The 23,874-nt window shown below is 42.2% G+C and overlaps 1 protein-coding gene across 1 annotated transcript in view; it reads left to right on the top strand.

Moving 5' to 3' along the window:
- The window catches only part of glra4a (glycine receptor, alpha 4a), a 58,120-nt gene that overhangs the window by 17,950 nt on the left and 16,296 nt on the right, over nt 1-23,874 (top strand). Inside the window, exons 2-5 of the mRNA XM_061685721.1 lie at nt 9,783-9,910; nt 14,500-14,567; nt 17,816-18,039; nt 21,662-21,744. Coding sequence (XP_061541705.1) covers nt 9,783-9,910; nt 14,500-14,567; nt 17,816-18,039; nt 21,662-21,744 — 503 coding nt within the window. The remainder of the gene's footprint in view (nt 1-9,782; nt 9,911-14,499; nt 14,568-17,815; nt 18,040-21,661; nt 21,745-23,874) is intronic.

The raw sequence follows: 23,874 nt of genomic DNA, 5'->3' as shown, positions 1-23,874 counted from the left end.
TGCATAGTCTTTGAGACAGGATGAGCACACAAGGTCTGGACATGCCGCTTTGTTAATCTTTTGTTGTTTGAAGATGCGTCTCACCTCCTGTTCGTGGATGGTCAACGCAAGAGTCAGAGGTGTGATGGTGGTCGATGGTGCGGCTGGGTGGGTGTGGTATGTGAAAGTGTCCTTTACAAATCTACAGTAGAAGGTGTTCAAATCGTCAGCTAGTCTACTATTGTTCTCAGCTTGGGAGGAGCTTCGCTTATAATTGGTTAGCGATTGTAATGCATGCCAGACTGATCTAGAGTCGTTAGCGCTAAACTGTTTTTCTAACTTTTCTAACATAGTTTCTCTTTGCAATGTTAATTTCTTTAGTCAGCTGGTTTCTAGTGTGATTATACAGGGCCCTATCCCCACTTCGATATGCGTCCTCTTTAGCCTGGCGAAGTTGCTTAAGTTTGGCAGTGAACCACGGTTTGTTGTTATTGAATGTGCAAAATTACATTGTTGGTACACACGCCTCTTCACAGAAACTGATATAGGATGTGACAGTGTCCGTATATTCATACAGGCTGCCAGCTGAATTTTCAAAGACACTCCAGTCTGTGCAGTCTAAACAGCTTTGAAGTTCTATCTTTGCTTCATTGGTCCATATTTTCACTGCTTTCACTGTAGGCTACGGAAGTGTTCGGTGGCAGCATTAAATCAACAAGAGACAGATATTGCTTTTCACACAAATGCATCTCTGAAGTTTCCAGGCCGAAAAAAGGCAGCAAAAATCAGATAAGGCCACACTGGAAAAGCCTGAGGTGGCACACGACGTTCAGAGTAAAGAACAAGACATAGACGCCATAAATTTGTCATCGGGCTTGGCTAGCGTTGCATCCTTCTGGATATCGAGTTCGGAAACATCACTTGTGCTGAGCAGATGTCAAGCTCCCACAAGACTGACACATACCCTTCACATACGTATTAGTATGCCTGGCACAGAGTAGCAATTTACTCAGGGTTAGTGCGGATTGATCGAAATCATTAAACTTTGCATAGAGACAGCTTAATAAACTTTGACAAGAGATACTTTCATCATTTTCAATTGGCTCCAGCCTGAACTAATTAGGTTCTGCAACAAAACAAAAAGATCAAAATTGATAAAGAGAACAATAAAAATGATTCACAGATGGAGGACGAACTGCAAGCACAGTAAACAGTATTTCATCCATAGAGAAAATTCCCTGTGCCACTGCTGCAAGTACTTAGTCCTCCCACTATTTTTTCCCCGTATTCTATTCTTTCAACTTAAATCACGATCATTTTCCTACACCTGTCATTTTCATTGACTGGTTCCAGACATCTAAATCGCTGCCAGCAGCTCCCATTTGTCCAGAAGTCATGCATCACTCTTTCTAGAGATAGTCTTTCCACTTCATGAAAAAGAAAAATATACTTCAAGCCTGTAGGTGGGTACAGTAGGTAGGTTTGTGTTTTACAATAATACTTAAGTATATTTAGAAATCCAAGTGTGGAGAGTTTCTGTCGCCGAAATGCATGGGTACTGTTGCAGTTAATGAATAGTATATGTGGAGCCAGCGGCACGGTGGACGTCTGGTTAGAGCGTCTGCCTCACAGTTCTGAGGACCGGGGTTTCAATCCCCGGCCCCGCCTGTGTGGAGTTTGCATGTTCTCCCCGTGCCAGCGTGGGTTTTCTCCGGGCACTCCAGTTTCCTCCCACATCCCAAAAACATGCATGGTAGCTTCATTGAAGACTCTAAATTGCCCGTAGGTGTGAATGTGAGTGCGAATGGTTGTTTGTTTATATGTGCCCTGCGATTGGCTGGCGACCTGTCTCCTGCCCGATGATAGCTGGGATAGGCTCCAGCGCTCCCACGACCCATGTGAGGATAAGCGGCTCAGATAATGGATGGATGCCTATGTGGAGCCTCAAAATGTTATTTACCGGTAAGAACACCAGCACTCGCACTTTTTCCATTGTAGTGAGTTGGTATATATTCAAAATTCAAGTGCTAAGTGTGCAGGTGTGAATCACTCACTGTATTTTTTGTCACCATTGTCCAGTTTTTTAGCGTTTGGTCGCGTCGCTCAGTGTGAGCCCATTGAGCGAAGGTTTAATTCCTAAGGGTTGAGCAACATATTTTTTTAAGTTTTGCGCCAAATTATTTTAAATGGTAGACAATACCAAAGAAAGTAGCTTAAGACATAGACATCGCCAGCTAGGCAAAATTTGTTAATTTTTGTTTTATTAATACGAACACTTGATTGATCAAATTTGTTTTCGAATTTTCTGAATCCGTCAATCACATGGCACATACAGACACCCATTCTCACTAACACTTTCTTAGAACTGAACCCATGCTGCCTGCATCAAAGTCAGGCTATAACTAATTTTGGGTGGTTTTATAGGAATTTACATCCAAACACCAACATCCTAATCATCACAGTGACATGTCGACAAGGTTCCCTAGTTGTCATGAATAAGGTTTTGTGCTGTCGAAAGAAGCAGAGTAGCTGTTAGTGGTGATTGTCAGTGAAGAGAAATGAGGGAGGCTAAATTGCATTGTATTTCAAATCCCTTTCCACACCGAGCCTATTGATCATGGACGAGGCAGTAGAAGGTAATAGGTCATTACATACTGCAGCAGCGTGAAGGAATGGCTGTACGAATCATTGAAGCCAAAATAACGAAACATTACGACGTAGCTATAAAACATGCTGTACATCCAAGATGTGTAAATAAAGCCTGCAAGTCAATTCTTGTGCTGTGGTGGGAGGTTGACACTCGCTATGATGTGGATGTCAAGGCCAAGCAGGAAACTGGAGCAATGAGAAAAAGACCATTTTTTTGTGTCTCCATTAACACTAATAGCACTAAATTAGCATGTGCACGCTTGGATGTCTAATGGCTCAGAATACTTCCTAGTAGGGAGCTGCCGTGCTGCTTGACAGCATGCTTCCTCGATCAGCAGTCTTGTTAATGAAAAGACAATTAAGAGACTATGTTCACTTTATGGCAGACGCCCATCCCATTCATTTAGATGGCAACTTTGATGGCTCGCTGCCTAATCTGAGGCTCCTTCGTGGAGGCTTCATGTCGTCATCGCCACTGTTTTTGTACAAAGAATATTTCTACAAGCACTGACCTACTTTTACAACCTAGATTACTTCCAGCAAATTCTATTCATTTATTCACAACTATATTATTTTCATTTCATAGCATTTCTCTTGCCTGCACTGCCTCTGTACATCCGTGCATCCATCCATCCATCCATTTTCTACCGCTTATCCGAGGATATGCGGACCAAACTCTGACTCTGGTCGTACAGGGACCGAACAGCCCGTATCAGGTGGTTCGGTTTAGCTGCCTCAGGAGTCCCACAGGCCAAGAAGGCCCGATAGGATTCCTTTTTCAGCTTGACGGCATCTTTCACCGTTGGTGTCCACCAACGAGTTCGGGGATTGCCGCCACAACAGGCACCGACCACCTTACGGCCACAGCTCCGGTCGGCCACCTCAGCAATGGAGTCGCGGAACATGGTCCTCTCGGACTCTATGTCCCCCGCCTCCCCCGGAACATGAGCAAAGTTCTATCGGAGGTGGGAGTTGAAACTCCTTCTGACAGGGGATTCCGCCAGACATTCCCAGCAGACCTTCACAATACGTTTGGGCCTGCCACGCCGGATACCTTGCTAAATCATTGTTGATAAAATAATTATTGTGAGAAATCAGTCACAGTTAATGACTTCACATAGAACATAATTATTTATTAAAAAATATATAACATTAATGGTAATTAGTAAATATCAAATTGGTAGCCCTTCGCATCAATCATAACCCAAGAAGCAGCTGAAAGTTCCAAAAAGGTTGGTGCTCCTGCTTTAACCATCCACCCATCCATGAATTTTCCTCTGCTTATCTGGACTCAGGTCGCGGGGGCAGCAACTTTAGCAAGGGCATCCCAGACTTCCCTCTCCCCAGCCTTCGTCCAGTACTTCCGGGGGGATCCTAAGGCGTTCCCATGCCAGGCGAGAGACGTCTCTCAAGCGTGTCCTGGGTCGTCCCTGGGGTCCCGGTGGGACGTGCCCAGAACACCTCACCAGGGAGGCGTACTGAAGGCATCCGAACGAGATGCCCAAGCAACCTCATCTGGTTGCAGTAGCGGCTCAACTCTGAGCCCCTCCCAGATGACCGAGCCTCTCATCTTATCTCCAAGGGAGAGCCTGCACATCATGCGGAGGAAACTCATTTTGGCCACTTGTATCCATGATCTTGACGACCCACAGCTCATGACCATAGGTGAGTTTTTGAACATAGATCGACCTGTAAATCAAGAGCTCCTTCTTCATCACGACAGACCGATACAAAATCTGCATCACGGCAGATCCGCTCGTCGATCTCCCGCTCCATTCTTCCCTCACTCGTGAGCAAAACCTTGAGATACTTGAACTCCTCCACTTTGGGCGGGATCTCTTCCTCGACCCAGAGAGGTCACTCTGCCCTTTTCCGACTGAGGACCATGGCCTCAGATTTGGGGGTGCTGATTGCTTTAACCAATCAGTTTTAAATTTATGACATCAGCATTTTTCCTTTCTCTGATTGGTCAGAGCAAAACTTGTTTGTCAACTCAACTGAACTCAGCTTTGTTTATATACAGCCAACTTCAACTAAAAAAATAGTGTGTAGTAATCTGCAGACATAGACACATTGAATAATCATCATCTCTGGTGAATATGCTTTAGTTTTGTCGTGTTATTAGATACATTTTGATTCTGAACTATCCCGTGCGATTCTGAACTATCCCATGCGAGCAAGATTTGAATCTAGCCTCATTTCAGTCGCTCCCCACCGCCCCCTAAACTGCTTGCACCCTTGCCCAGCCGTGTCACGTGTCTGCACAAAGAAATGCCCCCAGCTCACTCAATGAAAAATAACCAGGAATACAGCAGCTCTTCATGCTCTGCTGGCCATCTTACAGTGCTCCTCGGTCGGCCAGGTGACGAGACGCTGGAGGAACAAGGAAGGGACCTGCGTCTTGCTCGGCTACGGTCACCTCACTTAGAGTGCACCGTGAGGGCCAAGATTACACGAAATATTTCCGGTTTGATTGCAATTTCTTTTTCTTTTTGGACTGTACTATGTATTCAAAATATATGCGAGGTGACGACTTTCCCCACGATTTGATGAGAACGGTGACGTGATGTGCGCGGTGGTTTTCCAAGGTCATGCAGCTGTTTCCATATAGGACACCACCCACCGTTATAGATGTTTACCCTTGATTTGAAGTAGAGAACCGTCCAATTATTTCTTTTTAACTTGTTGCTAATTAGAGTTATATAATCCGACAATAAAGCATATTGTCTCCTTTTGCGCAATGCTACATGTTTCATGAGTATGTTTGTGAGCAATTGATTGACATCTCTTTGTTCACATCTTCTGTCTCTTCAGCCGCTGATTGGCTGGTTCTCCTTGCATTGAGTCCTTTTTAAAATAATAATTCAAATTAAATTAGAAGCATAAGATGGGACCAGAGAGGGATTTTTTTTTTAAAATAATTTTGATATTCTCCTGTCAGGTCATTTAACATATGAGAAAAAGTAAAAAAAAAAAAAAAAAAAAATGCAAATTCCAGCTTTAAGTCTTCTTTTATCTGAAGGAGCTTCAGATTCTGTTTGACAGTGTGTGCTGACATATTCCTTCTATGTAACTGGAGAATCCACCACACGGGATATGCATGTCTTGACCATAAAGCACTGCGCTTTAAACAAAAAATGTGAACAAATCAGGCAATGTTTCAAGGTAACGTTTTGACATTATCAACTCTCAGACAAGTGTAAAAGTTAACCACTGCTTTAAGTAAAACGTAAATACAAGAAAAAGCATAATCTTGACTTTATGGACATAACAAAAAGCCCAAGAAAAAGCAGAAAATGTAGTGTTCATACTAAACTGCGCTCTACTGTGGTGCGCTTAGGTAAGGCACAATATGCTGACGTCATCCATGATAGCAATCTATCCTATTGGACCAAATGCCACGACAAAAAAAACACAAAAAAAAGAAGAAAAACAAATAATATAGCCACGGATTGTCTGGCGTGACATCATGCATGACAATGGTTCAACTCTTAAGTTTGATGCTGCTTTAGAGGCATGTTTTTCAAAAAAACAAATAAAAATACAAAATGTTATTGCTTGAATTTTCATTTGTATGACTGCAGGGACATTTAGCTTTCGAGGTTATTTGGTTTTTATGGGTCACCTAAAAAAGCATTAAAAAAGATTAAACACTTCCCACAGGATTGTTGAGCTATTGATCGTCTAATTGGACAGCACATTACTAGCAAACTATCCCCCTAAAGATGGTGATGCACTGCTACAGAGTGTAGGTATAACTAGATGCTAACCACAGAGTACTGTATGCATTAACTAGCTGTACTTCTGTCACGATTACAAAATTGGCGTGCCTAAGGGGTCCTCGGAAAGATGTATGGATTTCGGTCGCTACAGACGGCTGTTATTGTTTTCTTCTATATTTGAAGGCTGTCTGCATTTGTGATGACGATATCAGCCAGAAATATCCCACGCATTACAATGCAGATAGAGTGAGTCATTGCCATTTATTGCCGTGTTTGTGCATGCATTTTTTTATGTCGGGCACCTTGTTGGGCAGCGAACAGATCCTCGAGGAAAGAGGTTTTGTTTATTTGTGGCAATTATTATTAGTTTTCGTTGACACACTAATTATTGTATGATTATTTCCTGCTACGGAGACTCAAAATAATATGCTTAGTGAGTTTTTTACAAAAGACAAGGGGGCGCTCTCCACCCATTACTTGGTAAAATGCGTCACTTCCATGCCGTCATTTCAGCTACGTCATTTTGAGTGCGCCACCAAGTGGGCCAGCGTGGGAAATGAATCGGGAAGTCATTCAATAATTCAAATACTTGTACAAGAATATATATATGTGCAATTGTTAATATGTAATAGTTTAGAGAGGGGCGGCACGCTGGACGACTGGTTAGAGCGTCAGCCTCACAGTTCTGAGGACCCGGGTTCAATCCCCGGCCCCACCTGTGTGAAGTTTGTGTGTTCTCCCCGTGCCTGCGTGGGTTTTCTCCGGGCACTCCGGTTTCCTCCCACATCCCAAAAACATGCATTCATCGAAGACTCTAAATTGCCCGTAGGTGTGACTGTGAGTGTGAATGGTTGTTTGTTTGTATGTGCCCTGCGATTGGCTGGCAACCAGTCTCCTGCCCGATGATAGCTGGGATAGGCTCCAGCACGCCCGCGACCCTTGTGAGGAGAAGCGGCTCAGAAAATGGATGGATGGAGTTTAGAGAGGTGCAGGCATTCTACAGTATTTGTCCACTTGAGGCCACCATCCGCACACTCCATATGAGCACATGCATTTAAAAGGCAGAGTACGCTCGACCTGAGTGACATACACATCAACCCCACCAAGCTTTGTTTTGCTACAAAGTTAAATAGCCCATTTGTCCTTATGCGAGTCATTGCTGCCACATTATAGTAAAATAGTCAATAATACCAACCGTACCACAGACGTGCAGGTGAGTAACTGCACTACACTAATCAATTTTTAAAAACTTCTGTGATGCACTGAATCTGGAATAAGTGAACCACCATATAGTGAGGCCTGACTGTATACAAACACTCAACTCAATTAGTTAGTTAGTAATTGTGTACGGCAACACTGGAAGCTTCAGATCGGTTCCTTATCGACTGTTGTTACGTTTCACGACACAATCACGATGTTATGTGACTACATACTACAGGATTTGCATTCGTAAATATTGAACAGGTTCACAAATTCCGTTCACTGGCCTAACCGTTTTCTGAGCAGATGGGGGAGGAAAAATCACTCTTTATCACATAAAAGTCCACATGATAATCGTTCAAGATAAGCTTTTAGAAACATCCAATTAATCGAGCCTTTGCTGACTTTGTTTGCGAGGGAGGGAAAAAGCTTTTTTCAGTATGTGTGAAGTGATGGACGCAACATGGATGGTGCGCAACATCACGCAAGAGGGGACTAAAACAACTACACTTTTACTTCATAAACCGTATGCGTGCATCTTTCAGATAATAAATCAAATTCAGTGCCGAAACCGTTCTCATTGTTACTGTGCTTCTTCTTCATAACTGCCGGCTCCCCTTTCTCGTCGCTGTTGATTATTCCCGCCCTTACACTCGCCATGCCCGCCTCCCTTTCTCCCCACCGTGACATTTACCAAAACAACAAGCGTAGGCCAGGCATAAGACAATTTTAACTTTGTGTCGTACACCACTGAGTTGACGTTTCTTCATATTCTGTCGCATTATAACTCCAACCTATCATTCATTACAGTGGAACACAGTTTGTTCTGTGACGCTGGTTGACTTGCAAAATTGCAAAAGTTTTCCCTTAGGAAATAATGTTAAGTGAATTCATTTGTTCCAGGCAATGTTTTAATCTGGGCGGCACGGTGCAAAACTGCTTCGCATATCTGCCTCATAGTTCTAAGATCGAAGGTTCAAATCCAGGTTCTGGCCTCGCTGTGCGGAGCTTGCATATTCTCCCCATGCCCGTGTGGATTTTCTCCAGGTAGTCCGGTTTCCTCCCACAGTCCAGAAACATGCATGGTAGATTCATTGAAGACTAAATTGCCGATAGTAGTGGATGTGAGTGCGAATGGTTGTTTGTCTATTTGTGGCCTGACTGGCTCTCCTTTTTTTTCACTTCACTTTTGCTTCTGGCTCACAACACAGAGCGAAAAAAAAAAAATCGACCATCGCTTGTAACTTGAAAAATTTGTGCGGCACTCATAAGTCATTGGAACACTCTTGTCTGGAAGTGTAGAGAGTATCATAAAACTAAAATACAGTACAACTACTCACCCTTTGACTAACAGATATCTAACGGAGAGGAAAAAGGAAATTGTTTTTGCTGAGCGATACATGTATATTTCATATATAAAAGCCCATGTCGTCGTGATTTCCTCTCCTGGTTCTATGGTGATCCTCACTGGTTCCATTATGACATCACAAAGAAACCAACAAAAAAAGCCAAAGAAAAAGCAAAAGCAAAAAAAGAGTTCATTCCATAGAACAGGGGTGGGCAACCTATGCTCTGCGGGCCACATACAGCGCCCTCCGTTCTTTAATCTGGCCCACAGAGCATTTAAATAATCAAGACTCCTGTAATATTTGTTGCATTCATTTGGCTGTTTTTCATAAATTGATTAATTAAAATGTACTTATTCATTTTTACATATTTGTATTTGTTTATTTGACTAGATAATTGGTTCACAGAGTTATTGTCAATACAAAAATAACTGAGTTCTTAAAATTATGCATTTGATGAAATACTTGTATAATTCATTGTTATTAAATTCAATTTCATTTTTAAAATGTGAATGAATTAAAGTCTTATTTAGTTTTAATGAACTAGTCTACATATTTTACATACACATACACTGCCATTTTGCATGATGGGACTTAAGACATTTTGTCTTTTAGTTCAACTTTGGATGCTAAGACACTGCTCCTAATCAACTAAAAATCTGAATTGCTCAATTTAGTAAGACATTTTGGACAATTGTGTGCTCGCAACTTTGAGGAAAGACATTTTCTGTTCCTCGTGCACACAGCAAGGTTTGGTGCACAACAACGCAAGTCTATAAAACACTTTTGAGAGGAACCAGAACAGAAGCAGTAGTAGAGCCAATTTACATCATCTCAATTAACACCCCATCTCCTCCACTTTGTCTTTGTTCCGTCAACCTGTCAGACTGAGCTCCTGTAAGGAGGAGATAAAGCCCCCCGTCAGGGCACCGCAGCTGTCGCCTTCCGACTTCCTGGACAAGCTCATGGGAAGAACGTCGGGATACGATGCTCGCATCAGACCCAACTTCAAAGGTAAGCAAATGAGCCAAGGACAGACATGCCAGGAAGCTGACACGAAAAAAAAACAAAACATTAATCCCAGTCCATTGCCCAGACATGGGGAAACAAAGCGCAGCAAATGTGTGATGTAAGGGCCAGAAAGTGGACCACAATCACACATGCGCTTTTTGAAGGCCCAGACACTGACTTCAATATTAACAAGGCAGCTATGGAAGATTTAGGGTCATTATTGAAACTTGCATGTTTTTGGCATGTGGAAGGAAGCCAGAGTACATGGAGAAAACTCACATAAGCACGGAGAGCACATGCAAAGCCCACACAGAAAGGCTGAAGCTGAGATTTCAACACGGACCCTCTCGACTGTGATGCAGGCATATTAACCACTACGCCATCCTTTTTTGAAAGGACATGTTGTGTTTCTCACTGCAATAGAAGCCCATGCTTGATATGCTATCACCATGGAGACAGACCATTCCATTCGAATAAGTGTAGCAAAAAGTCAAACAAAAAGCTAAACCTCACACAATTAGCTTAGGCCTGGTACACAAATAAGCATTTCAAAATATATATATATATATATATATATATATATATATATATATATATATATATTTTTTTTTTTATCTGTGACAGACCCCACACATAAAGATAAAAACTCAGACAATACAATTTTGGTTGTATTGTGCGTGGTATGCTCCAATTATCTCAACACACAACACCACAGACATAAAGATGCTGTTCTGCCGCCATTCGACAAATGCGTCCTACGGCGCAGAAATTGTCTATGATCCCATGTGATCTAACAAAAATGAAGAAAACACTTAAAGGTATGTGCCAGTATTACCCAAGTGTTTCCAAAAGTTGCAGGAGGCTGGTAAATGCCAATAATGTCTCAAAATGACTTAGTTTGGAAAATAATTCTTGCCCTTTAGGTAACCCACTTTTATACAAAAAAAAATTACCATCTGGTAAGACACGTTTGTTTTCATTTACGGCCGCTTTATTGTTCCTGAGTCAGAGCGATTCGTGATTGGCTACATTCCTTTTCCAATTCACCAATTTTATGAAGATTTTTGGTTGTAAATATCGAACGCGTTCAATACCTATGATTGTTGGCCGTGACCCGTTTTGGACCCTATTATCAGGACAAATCCGCACTTAACACACATCAGACCTAAGCATATAAGACATAAGATTGTCTGGCGTTTGATGTCCTTGGTCGGGAAGGTGAAAAATTGGGATGAAAACAGCCCAATTGTCTTTAAGTGTGTACCGGGCCTTAGGTCTTGCATTCAAACTCTTAAGAGGCATATTTCTTCCGATAGTTTGCCAATGGAGTTTGCACTTGACTTCAAAATGGTCAAAACGCGAACAAGAGCTGCTTTCGTATGCATAGTGACAAAAGCAAAGGTTGAACAGAGAGCTGGTCAAATTTTTCCTTTTTTTTTTTTTTTTTTATTGTTTTTTTAGCAGCTTTTGTAGTTCAAAACACTTCCCCACTGATATGCACTGCTTCCAAGAACAACATTGCTGCAAACATCCATCCATTTTCTGAGCCGCTTCTCCTCATTATGGTCGCGGGCGTGCTGGAGCCTATCCCAGCTATCATCGGGCAGGAGGCGGGGTACACCCTGAACTGGTTGCCAGCCAATCGCAGGGCGCATACAAACAAATAACCATTCGCACTCACATTCACACCTACGGACAATTTAGAGTCTCCAATTCATGCATGTTTTTGGGGTGTGGGAGGAAACCGGAGTGCCCGGAGAAAACCCACACAGGCACGGGGAGAACATGCAAACTCCACACAGGCGGGACCGGGGATTGGACCCTGGTCCTCAGAACTGCGAGACAGACGCTCTAACCAGTCGTCCACCGTGCCGCCTTGCTGCAAACAGAGAAGCGGCAATTGACAAAAACACAGTCAGTGTTGCCAATTTGACTATTAGCTCACTATATTCAACAACGTTTCTGATCTTTTGTGGTGCTCTTTTTAACGAGAGTACTTTATCTTCCGTTCCGCTTATCCTCACTAGGGTCGCGGGCGTGCTGGAGCCTATCCCAGCTAACTTCGGGCGAGAGGTGGGGTACACCCTCAACTGGTAGCCAGCCAATTGCAAACAACCATTTGCACACACATTCACACCTACGGGCAATTTAGAGTTCTCAATTAACCTACCATGCATGTTTTTGGGATGTGGGAGGAAACCGGAGTGCCCGGAGAAAACCCACCCAGGCACAGGGGAGAACATGCAAACGCCACACAGACGGGGCCGGGATTTGTACCCCGGTCCTATGAACTGTGAGGCAGATGTGCCAACCAGTCGTCCACCGTGCCGCCCATCTAGCAGCTATTTAAAGAAAAAAAAACTTGCGTAAAAGTTTAATTCCCACTACAGGGCTGGAGACTGCGACCAAAATGGTCGCATATGTATGTGACCCTTGTTTCAGTGAGCGTGAGTACAAATTTCATGTGGTTGAACTTTCGCAACTTTACGTATGTTTTAATGCTCCCTTAACAAAGTTTCATTATATAAGACATGGTGGTTGAAAGTCGCCGTCTTTTTCACTGCTTTCGTCAATCTCCTCCACCTACACGCTCTCCTTTCTGAAGATAGAACATTATTGAACGGCAAACGGACGTGCGCACGCGTGTGTTCGACCATCTTGCCACGTCTTGCACGCGCTGGGATCACACAACTCCGGCCTTACATGTCTCGAGCTTTATAAATTCCGTCTGTGAAAAACACCCTCACCGCACCGCGTCATGAGTCTCACTACCCACACTGTAAAGCATATTTGCTCAACTTAAAAGGAAGGAACAACTTACACTGTACTCAGATATTTGTAACTTTATATCTTCCTCGTAAGATAGGACTTGTGGCATGTACTCAACACTAGCTGAATTGAAATGTCCACGCTGTTGTGTTCGCAATAACTTTTTTTGTTTAAGCGATAATTTTTTGGACTACTTATGCAAGCCCTTACAATGCCGCCGAAGCGCTGTGCCTCTGCGAAAGCTTCCTCCGGTGCGCCCAAGAGGAAGAAGATGATGACCATCAGCGAAAAAGTGAAACTTTTAGATTTAATCAAAGAGGGCCTATGTATCTGTGGCACGCCATTACGGCATGAATGAATCTACACTGCGGTAAATAAAGAAAGACGAAGCAAACATCCGCAAAACTGCCTCAATAACCTTCAATAAGGAAGCAAAACATGTGGTAACTCCGCGTAATAAGAGAATTGTGAAAATGGAAGTTGCATTGGCATTGCGGTTTGCTGACTGCAAGGAAAAGACAGTGAGTTTGGACACTAATATTATCAGGACAAAGGCCAAAGCTCTCTACGACCAAATCTTGCCAGATGACGACAATGAAGAGGCTGAAGAAGGTGCTGACTAGCGCTGGCAGGAGTGATTCGCCTCCACGAGGACGAGGCTTTTCAGCCAGCAAAGGCTGGTTCGAAAAATTTCAAAAAAGATACGCCCTCAGAAGCGTGCCTCTGTATGGTGAGGCTTCCTCAGCTGACAACGACGCTGCTCGTCGTTACGTGGAGGAAGAGTTTCCTAACCTCATCAGTGAGGGAGGCTACCTCCCTGGGCAAATCCTACTTCGCGGTTTTTCACCTTTCGCGGGGGGGTTCTGGTCCCCATTAACCGCGAAAAACGAGGGAACACTATATTACTACTTCTGTTATTTAAAATGTTCCTGTTTATACATTGTAAAGGCCATGAGTTATCCACATTGGAAACGTTTGGCCCAAGGCATGTCCTTCCAAGCCACAAATATTTTGCAGAGGCAGGGCTCGAAATGAACTTTTTAGGTTCACTTGTCTAGGGCTAAAATTTTTGCTTGCCCGTGGCAAACTTGAGATTGCCGTGGATCACTGTATTAATCTCATGGTTTGATAGTTATTGCGGTATTGTGGAAAGGCTGACGGTATTGCAGGAAGGTTGACAGTGAAAACCTACCCAGCCACGGGAAGAACATCAAATTCCAAACATGGAAAGCCGGATTTGAACCCAGGTCCTCAGATCTATGAGGCAGATGTACTGACCAATCGCCAGCCAAGTAACAATCAATAAAATAATCAAGGAACTCCTACATTGTTTATTTTCCACCGCTCAGTGATATTGTAAAATTTTCTATTTTTCTGAGCAGTCTCTTTGATATGTTTATACAGTATTTGAAATGTGGACATTTTTACACTTATTTTTACCTTATCACTGAAGAAAAAAATATTTATTTCTATTACTTCTGTGGCAGTCGATGCAGGTTAACGCTCGGGAATAAAACAGTTTTAAAGCTTGTTTGGTATCAGGGAAGATAAAGCAAATCACAGAAGAGAAAAAAAACAAAAATCAAAGTATGTTTTGAATGTCTTTGTCATTTGAATTTTCAATCAGCAAAGGTTGGGGAAAATATCAGATCTTTGTGTGGAGAAAAAAAAGGATTTTATTTTAAGCTTGTATCGCCAAGCACTAGTTGAAAGTCACATACAGTTTATGTTTTGTTCCAGTTTAAGGCCATTATGACGTGAACCTGTATTTGAATGATAGAGAAGCAATTTCTGATTCTCAAAATGTGTACTTTCTCCTTTAGGCCCGCCCGTGAATGTCACCTGCAATATTTTCATCAACAGCTTTGGCTCCATCACGGAAACCACTATGGTAAGAAGATCCTGCATTTCATTGCAGAAAGTTGCAGCTGTCTCATTAAATCTCGCTGGAATTCATTTGGGATCGCGGACCACCATTGCTTTTGGTTGCATATTCAAAATGACAAAAATGTTTGCTTGCTTTCTAACAGTTAGAGCCTGTTGCCTCATTTCTGCGCTTCATGGAACATACAGTGCAACGTTCCAAGACCGATGCATCACTGGAGCGCTAATAATGAAGTGTCGACTTTGCAATTAAAATGAAAGACTGAGAAAATGAATGGGGGCAGGGCAAAGGGCTGCATGGTAAAACGGCTGCGCTCGGGGCTTACATCCACAGTGATCCAGCTGCTAGGTCAGCATAGGAAAGTAGGGAACTGTTTAAACGGGTCTGACAGGAGGCCTTGGATCCGTGGACTTCCTGTCAAGACACAGCAACAATGCCAATGATATCATTGCACACACTGTCAAAGCTTTTTATCCAGAAAAAGTTGCAAAGAAAGGCAACGATGGACAAAAATTTTGTTTTAACAGATTGTGAACATAGATCGGTGCAGATGCCTCAACTCAATCATAAATCTTGATTACCATATTTCCATTCTGCAGATGGGGAGAGGCTTTCATTTGTATGCACTATTGGACTAATCCATCCATCCATTTTCTATACCACTTTACCCTCACTCGGGTCACAGGTGAGCTGGAGCCTATCACAGCTGACTTAAGGCGAGTGGCAGGGTACTTGGATTGGTCGCCCAATCGTTGAACAACCATATCCAACGCACATTCACACCTACGGACAAGGGTTCGGGAACCAATGGCTCATGAGCCACATGTGGCTATTTTGAGGACTGCATCTGGCTCGCAGATACAGTAAATCTTAACTAAAATTCTTAACACAATAAATAATATGAATAACTCAGATGACATTTTAAAATGAAATATTACAGAAATCACAGTGTTAAAAAATACAAATCTAAAATATTCTCAATCATTTTAATCCATCCAGCCATTTTCTACCACAGTGTGGGTGGCTGGAGACAATGCCAGCTGTCCTTCTGGATACAGTAGGGTCAGACTCTATTTTTAATGGATAATGCAGTAGCCTACTCAGGTCATTGTAAGGGCAAGACAAAAACTTCCCTCCTTATAATCAAATAGTCAGGTAGCTTTTGTCTAAGAAAAATGGTGAAAAGAAAGAAAGATGAGTACCGTGCATTGCTGCACGAATGGACCGAGGAATTCACCGTTGTGGAGGGAGCATGTTCTGATAAAACGGTCAAATATAAAGGGGCACTTCGACACACGGCATGCTACATTTGCATGGAAAAATGCAGCGGAGGACAGCAGAAAGAAGGTATGCCAAGGGCGAATGTGCAGAATTCAAGCTAGTCAGCAGCAACTCTATGTATGGACCCAACAACCTGACTGTAATTCATCTAGCTTTGCAGGTCCTTTTGGCAATAGTGAGGAATAGAAAGCAGATGGTGAGTATGCCAAAGCATTCATGCTCAAAATGGCCAATGAACTTTTTGACAATTTTGGGGATAAATATAATATAATCAAAAGAATAAAAGACATGCCTCTGTCAACAAGAGCTGCTCACAATGGTACCATCAGAGGTGGGTAGAGTAGCCAAATATTGTACTCAAATAAGAGTACCGTTACTTTAGAATAATATGACTCAAGTAAAAGTAAAAAGTAGTCATCCAAATATTTACTAAGAGTAAGAAAGTACTCAATGAAAAAACTGCAAGAGTAACTTGTGAGTAACTTATGATATATATTTATTTAAATCAGAGCATGAACATCAAATAAAATTAAAATAAAAAAATAATATATGGGAGTTGACACATACCTGCCACCATTTCAATTTCTAACAGCCCAAAAACCAACAAGACATACATTGGGCCCTGCAGAAATATTATTTGCTTTATTCGCTTAAATGACTTCATGAAGAAGCTGTTTGCTGAACAGACTTATTGATTGTGTGTGCGTGTACGTGTGTGAAACCGAAGGGATACTGCTAATTTTTCCATATCCACTGCTAAAACAACAATAGAAACACCTGCAACTTACCGCAAGGTGTTTTCTCAAGTTAGAAGTGGGCTGAAATGTCCAAGTTTGGGCAGTCACAAATTAAGAGCTGCATGATAAAGCTGTTGTTTTTTTGGAGTCTGTAAAATCAACACGCGGTTGTTTTTTCCCCAAAAAAATGTGTGATCTTGTGTCGTCTGATTGGTGAAGAATTTGTCATTTTGATTGGCTCGCGAAGGCTACGTGCCTGGTCATACGACTGCCTTGTGTCGTCTGATTGGTGAATTGGAGTCAAATGACATTCGTGATCCCGTTTGATTGGCGCAACGGGCACCTTATGCGGAAGTTGAAAATGGAATTTAAAAATAGACGTGCACACCCAAGAATGAAGAAATAAAAGTAGCGAACGGCATGTTGATGATTGTAACGTAGTAAAAGTATCAATCCTTCTTCACATAAATACTCAAGTAAAAGTAAAAAGTACGGTGCATTTAAAGTACTGTGACAAGTACAGTTTATGAAAAATGTTACTTGAGTAAATGAAAGTAAATATAAGCGCGTTACTACCCACCTCTGCGTACCATCATGATGGCACATCAAGTGGCGGAAACACAAGTGAAGGACATAAATGCAGCGCCGTACTTTTTCCTCGCTTCGGATGAGTTGACAGATGTAAGATGTAAGCGCACTGCGTGAGGAAAGTCTTGCTGTTGTGCCACTGAAAAGGTCAACAAGTCTTCTATTGAGTTTGCTAAAGAAAAAGAAAATGTATAAACTTATTTCGTTGTGTACTGATGGTGTAATACCGGGGATTTGTAACATTTCTTCGTGGACATGAAACTAGACCCATCCTAAGTTTTCATTGCATTCTACGACATCATGCAGAATGGCTAGGAAACGCAAGTGGACAGAAATGAAAATAAACTTCAACCAGCAGTTTGTCAAAAAATTATTGATTGACTGTCTCTGCGTAACACTGCAGGGAACTCGTTTGGAACATGTAGTTAAAACCCCACACTTCAATTAATCTGAGAGACTGTTTACATGCCAAAGTAAGTGCTGCTGTTTTGGTTAGCAAGAAAGCTTAAATAAGGGCTCAGTAGTTAACCCTTTAATATCTGTGTGTGAACAATCGTGGGGGTTTTCTTCCTATCAACGGACAGTGCATCAGGCGACTAAACTATTTATTTGAAGAATCACGCTATTCTAACTGCTTCCAACCAACAGGACTACAGGCTCAATGTGTTCCTCCGCCAGAAATGGAATGACCCCCGTCTGGCATACAGCGAATATCCAGACGACTCACTGGATCTAGATCCGTCCATGCTGGACTCCATCTGGAAACCCGATTTGTTTTTTGCCAACGAGAAGGGCGCCAACTTCCACGAGGTCACCACAGACAACAAGTTACTGAGAATTTTCCAAGATGGCAGCGTTCTGTACAGCATCAGGTAAGACAATTGCTTTTTTTCCCCTAACTGACCCTAACACGGTCCCAGGCGTACTAACTGTGTTTCATTTGATGTGTTTATATTTATGGCCTAGATGGGTTTTTCCACACAAATATTACTGTTATTCTGACTTTATGACTGTGTGAGGGTAGGAAGTGATAGACTACATCGTGTTCCATTTAAATACAAACTTTGGTTGTGTCACCACTGTAAACCACCTGCATTTGGTTGGACAGATGGATGAAAGAAATGAGCACACTTTAATGTCATTTTTGTAACTAATTCAAAGGTTAAATCAAAAGCTAAATTCAGTGTTTGAGAAAGTTTAAAGGGTAACTTGACAATGGTGAAAAAAGTATAGAAAATGTCATAAAATACATATATACTACTACTTAACACTACAAATCCTGACTTGAAGACACCCCCTTTGACAATAGTAGCAGCTAACATACATGCTGCCTTAATTTCCAAAGCCTGTCAAGATTATGTATTATAAAATCTTAATAATTATTCCTTCAGCGAAATGTAAATGTAGTGCAACAGGAAGTCCACTATGTCCAGAGTAAGCATTAGCAGTGGTATTAAATTGAAATATTTAGGTACAGTACACACTCAATTAAATGTTCAAACTTTGCAAAATGTTGCAGTGGTTTTAAAAAAACAAACAAAAACAAAACAAAAAACAGTTAAGTACAGTTCATATTACAGTTTGTGACAAGTTGGGCCCCAAAGCAGCAACAGAGCGTTGAGGTAAGTCAATAGTCTTAAACTAAAAACTAAAGTAAAATATAAAACTGTCAAATACAAAACATCAAAAACTGGCGAACAAAAAGAGCTACCAAACGGGTAGGAAAAGGACTAATGGAAAAGTATGGTGCAAGACAAAAGCAAACAAAAGCACCACAACAAAAGGCGAAGACTAGAGAAACATGAGGCTTACGGTGCTGGGAAGAGGAAGCATGAAGGCTCACTCGGCAGACCGCGACACAAAAATGAATTTAAAAAAACAGATAAATCCTATTGGGAGGAGTACAAAGTAAAACTAGGTGTGATACAAACTAGAGTGTGAAACGGGAGTGGATTTTGACTCCCGCTCCTTCCCACTACCACACAGATTGATCCCATTCCCTCCCAATCCAGAGTCAAAATGTTCAAGAAACCACTCCCATACCCGCTCCCCAACCTCCACATTTTTTACCCCCATTCCATCCTGCTCCGTTTTTATTCATATCTCGAAAGTCACGGTTTCCACTCCCGTACCACTCAGAGTGACTTTTGCTCCGGCTCCTGCCCAACCCCGTGATTAATAGTGACATTCACTCCCATTCTTACCACCCATGGGACCCGGTGGGAATTGCGAAAAAAATGTCAGCCTCTAATACAAACGGGGACAAACAAGAGGAACGATCCAGCGTCTACCAGGTGTGCACGAAACGCTTAAGACTGAGAGCTGATTGCCAATCGCTCCCAGGTGCGCGCCTCCTTGCTCACTCCACCTCCCCGAAAGGAAACGAAAAAAAAACAAGAAGAAGATAAGAGCCAGCTTACAGCAAGAGACAAAGCACAGATCACGACAGAACATGAGTTCAGTACATACATTTGCATTTAATCTTTTAGAACTGTTTGTTTTCAAGCATTTGTTTGGTTTATTCATTCAGTTCAACAGTTGTATAACAATATAAGCATAGCCCAAGTTGGGTCCACACCGAATGACTGGATGTGTGCCCGATTTAACAACCATAATTCCTAATGTGGCGCAGCAGGGTGTTTCGTGGCTGGCTTACAGGTCTAGGGTTCGGGGGTCAAATTTCAGCTCCTGTGTGGAGAGTTTGCATGTTCTCACCACGTCTGCGTGGGTTTTCTCCGGATACTCCGGCTTCCTCCCACATTGCAAAAGCATGCATGTTAGGTTCATTAAAGACTCTATATTGGTCATCTCTGTGCCCTGCGATTGGCTGGCGACCAGTCCAGGGTGTACCGCGCCTCCTTCAATCAACTGGGATAGGCTCCAGCTCAGCCGTTACCCTATGAGGATGAGTGGTATAGGAATTGGAGGGATTTCTAAGGTGGCACCAAAGCTTTTACCTGCTCTAGATAGATGACAGGTAACAATGTAAGGTGATGCGATCATTTGTAGCGGCGTCAGAGACATTCTGTCAAATGGCCGCCCCTGAGCGTTTTACCAGTGGCGGCAATAGGGTTGCCTCTGGTCAGTGCACCCCGGCAGGTAATTACATTGCTCTCGGCATGCTCCCAAATTGCTCCCTCTCCTCCCAGCCTTCCCGGCCTATTGATGCCACTACAAATAAGTGGAGGTGCACTGTGCAATAAGTGGTCCATATGTGGATTTTGTTTTCAGTTTTCGGTGTGGATTAAAAACAAACAAACAAACAAGTACATTGTACAAGCCACAAAGGTTGAATCGAGGCAAGAATTTTCTTGTTTGTTGAAGATGGCTCACCTTTCATCCAAACGGCTTCTTCAGTTCTAAATGTTAGGTTTGGAGTCACCTTATTAATACCACTGATGGGTGTGCGTGTCTGGGGGTGGTCACAGTCGGGTGTTGTTGTTGCCCAGGATGGCTGGTGAACAACTGTCCTGCATACCAACAGGTCAGTCATTCACCAGCCATGTGTCAAAACAGCTCATTCGGGCAACTATTCACATGGAATGAGACAATATTTGGGGGGTAGGGATGTCAGGACATTGTTATAAGCAGACGATAGTTGATGCTTCAAACGTTCTCCTCTGTTTAGAGACAGCTAACATACATGGTGCCTTAATTTACAATGCCTGTCAAGATTAGGGATTATAAAATCTTAATAATTATTCCTTCAGTGAAATGTAAATGTAGTGCAACAGGAAGTCCACTATGTCCAGAGTAAGCATTAGCAGTGGTATTAAATTGAAATATTTAGGTACAGTACACACTCAATGAAATGCTCAAACGTCGTTGTCCCCAAAGAAATGTCCCTTTTAAGATGCAAATGAACTGCTGGCTCTGGACCAGAAGAAGCTGCTCATCAATGTTGTGCCATGCGCTTGTGTAAAGGCTGGTTGGTCTCTCCAATGTAGAGGTCAATGTACTTCTCACTACATATTTCCTCCTCCATATTTCCTTGAGGAGATTTAGCTTTTAGTGTTTTAGTCAGTTTGAAATTGCATTCACACAGTATGTTGTTACAAACAAAAATGTAGTTGCCTAGATTCAATCTTTGCGAATTACCATAACACTGGATGACTGAGAATCTACACAGACATCCTGTATTCTCTATTTCCAAAATCCATTCCGTTGAACCTCCTCACCCACAGGTTCCGCTGAATACATTCAGATTGTTTTTTAAAAAAATAGTAAAATTAAATCTTTTTTGGGGGGAGGGGGGGGCACATTTGGCATTGCAACGCAAAACATATCGTTTTCATCTTCATCATTTTCAGTTCAGTCAGTGGTAGTCACTCACTTTGTTTACAAACACGATGTAAAGGTCTGTTTGCATAAAGAGTGAGCACCAGTTGATGATTTCCCAGCTTTATGTCTTATTTCTGTGAGTTCTTTTGGTGCCTTTCGCTGTCCCCTTTTGCTGCTCTTTCTCCTGCCTTTCAATCTGCTTCTCTATCTCAGGCTGACTCTCATCCTGTCCTGCCCCATGGACTTGAAGAATTTCCCCATGGACATTCAGACGTGCACCATGCAGCTTGAGAGCTGTGAGTCTTCTTCTTGTCTTCCTCTCGCCCTTTTGTCTGGCTTTGCTCTGTTTTTCCCTCTTTGCTCCTCATATACTGTAAAGTGTCCAATTAGAAGAGATTGCTGATACGCTGTATCTCCACTGCAGTGTAAATGTATGTTGTTATTGATGTCATATTCATAAATTCATTTATGGAGGTCTCGTTGTTCTTTTCCTAATTGCATCCCCTGCGTCTTGGCTATTTCTGCATGTTTTGTGATTCAAGGAAAAGCATCTCCATCGCATGAGGTCGATTGAACCACTTTCAAACTCTATTTTCTGTTTCACTGATAAAGCCAATAGGAGAAATAATGGGCTCCCCTTGCCCTCAGAACAGATAGGATCTGCCCTCGTGAAGCCAATTTCCAGTGTATAAATAATACCACTTAAATATTTATGTGGTTGTTATGAGTGCCTGGCAGTGACCCGTCCCTTTGTCACAAGTGCAAAAGGTGCATGGTGAACACACACACGTGCACACACGTGCACACACACACACACACACACACAAGAACCAATTCAAGCTGGTCGCTGCTATCTCTGCCCGTGTGTGCTTATCTGATGGCGCACAAACAAAAGGTATTGTTTTGCTCCCATCTAGTCACGTCCTCTTTGTGCTGGAGACAATATGATTTATTTCATACACCTCATTTTAAAAAAAAAACTCCAGTATATTTTGCCCAGAATGTGTCAGCTAATACAATATATAAAACTGGAAGGTGCTCTATCATTCAGTGGTAATGATAGGGAAATTGATGCACATTTAAAGCAACAATACGCAGTAATTATAAGACGGTCATATTCTGTTCATGGATCAAATTGAAAAATTTTGTGCAAAAAACATCGAACTAGAATCCAGAACACAGACAAAAACAGGAAGGAGACGAAATGAAATGTGTCTTTTATGTTTACGTTTTTTTTCTCTCTTTTTTTTGCACGTACTGTATACCCTTTCAAATGGGTATCAGTGTCAATAACAAAAAGAGGAAAATGCAAATAATCCATCCATTTTCTGAGCCGCTTCTCCTGACTTGGGTCGCGGGCGTGCTGGAGCCCATCCCAGCTATCATCGGGGAGGAGGCGGGGTACACCCTGAACTGGTTGCCAGCCAATCGCAGGGCACAAACAAACAAACAACCATTCGCACTCACAGTCATGCCTACGGGCAATTTAGAGTCTCCAATTAATGCATGTTTTTGGGATGTGGGAGGAAACCGGAGTCCCCGGAGAAAACCCACGCAGGCACGGGGAGAACATGCAAACTCCACACAGGCGGGGCCGGGGATTGAACCCGGGTCCTCAGAACTGTGAGGCTGACGCTCGAACCAGTCGCCCACCGTGCCGCCAAAATGCAAATGATGATAGATATTTCTTTTTATTAAAAAAAGGCAACATTACCGTCTAAAATGGCTGTCCATCTAAGGTAATGTTCGCTACACTTCTATTTTATTTTAGCTTCACTATCAACAACAAAAATGTCAAACTAAAAACCTTACACCATTTAAAAAAAAATTTGTAATTGTATCCCACAGCTACATTTGATTTATAGTTTAAGGGCTAGGGTAGTTTTCTTTCTGTGCGCTGAAGACAGATCACAATTGTTTTTGTATCTTGTTTCCATGTTTTGCAGGTGGATCATCTATTTCTTGAATTTAGAACAATTTTATTTCATGTACTCCATGTCACTCAAAAGACAGTCAGCTGTTTCATTGGAACTTGCATGCTGCATGTACAGTGCAGTGGTACCTTGTCTTACAAGTTTATTTAGTTCCATGACTCAATTTACTCATATCAAATAAATGTTCCCTATTGAAATGAATTGAAATGTGCTGAAGAAAAACAGCACTTAATTGTAAAATATAAATATAGAAACGTAATAAAATACATTTTAAAAACTGGTATTTTAAAGTGTAATTAGGTTCAGAGTGACACACACACACGCACACACTGTGGTACATTCATTGATACGTGCCTTTAAGGGGTGTGGCCTAGTGAGACACGTGCAGGAGCTGCGGTCAGTCAGGTTTACCAGACAGTTCACTGTTAGACTTTGCTCCATACTTCTTGTGCTTTCATTTTGTGTTAGTGTGTTTTACTGTCCCATTCAAAA

Source organism: Phycodurus eques, chromosome 9 (assembly GCF_024500275.1).
Source record: "Phycodurus eques isolate BA_2022a chromosome 9, UOR_Pequ_1.1, whole genome shotgun sequence".
Lineage (NCBI taxonomy): Eukaryota > Metazoa > Chordata > Actinopteri > Syngnathiformes > Syngnathidae > Phycodurus > Phycodurus eques.
Note: the sequence above shows the minus strand (reverse complement) of the source record. Positions and strands in the feature narration are given on the sequence as shown.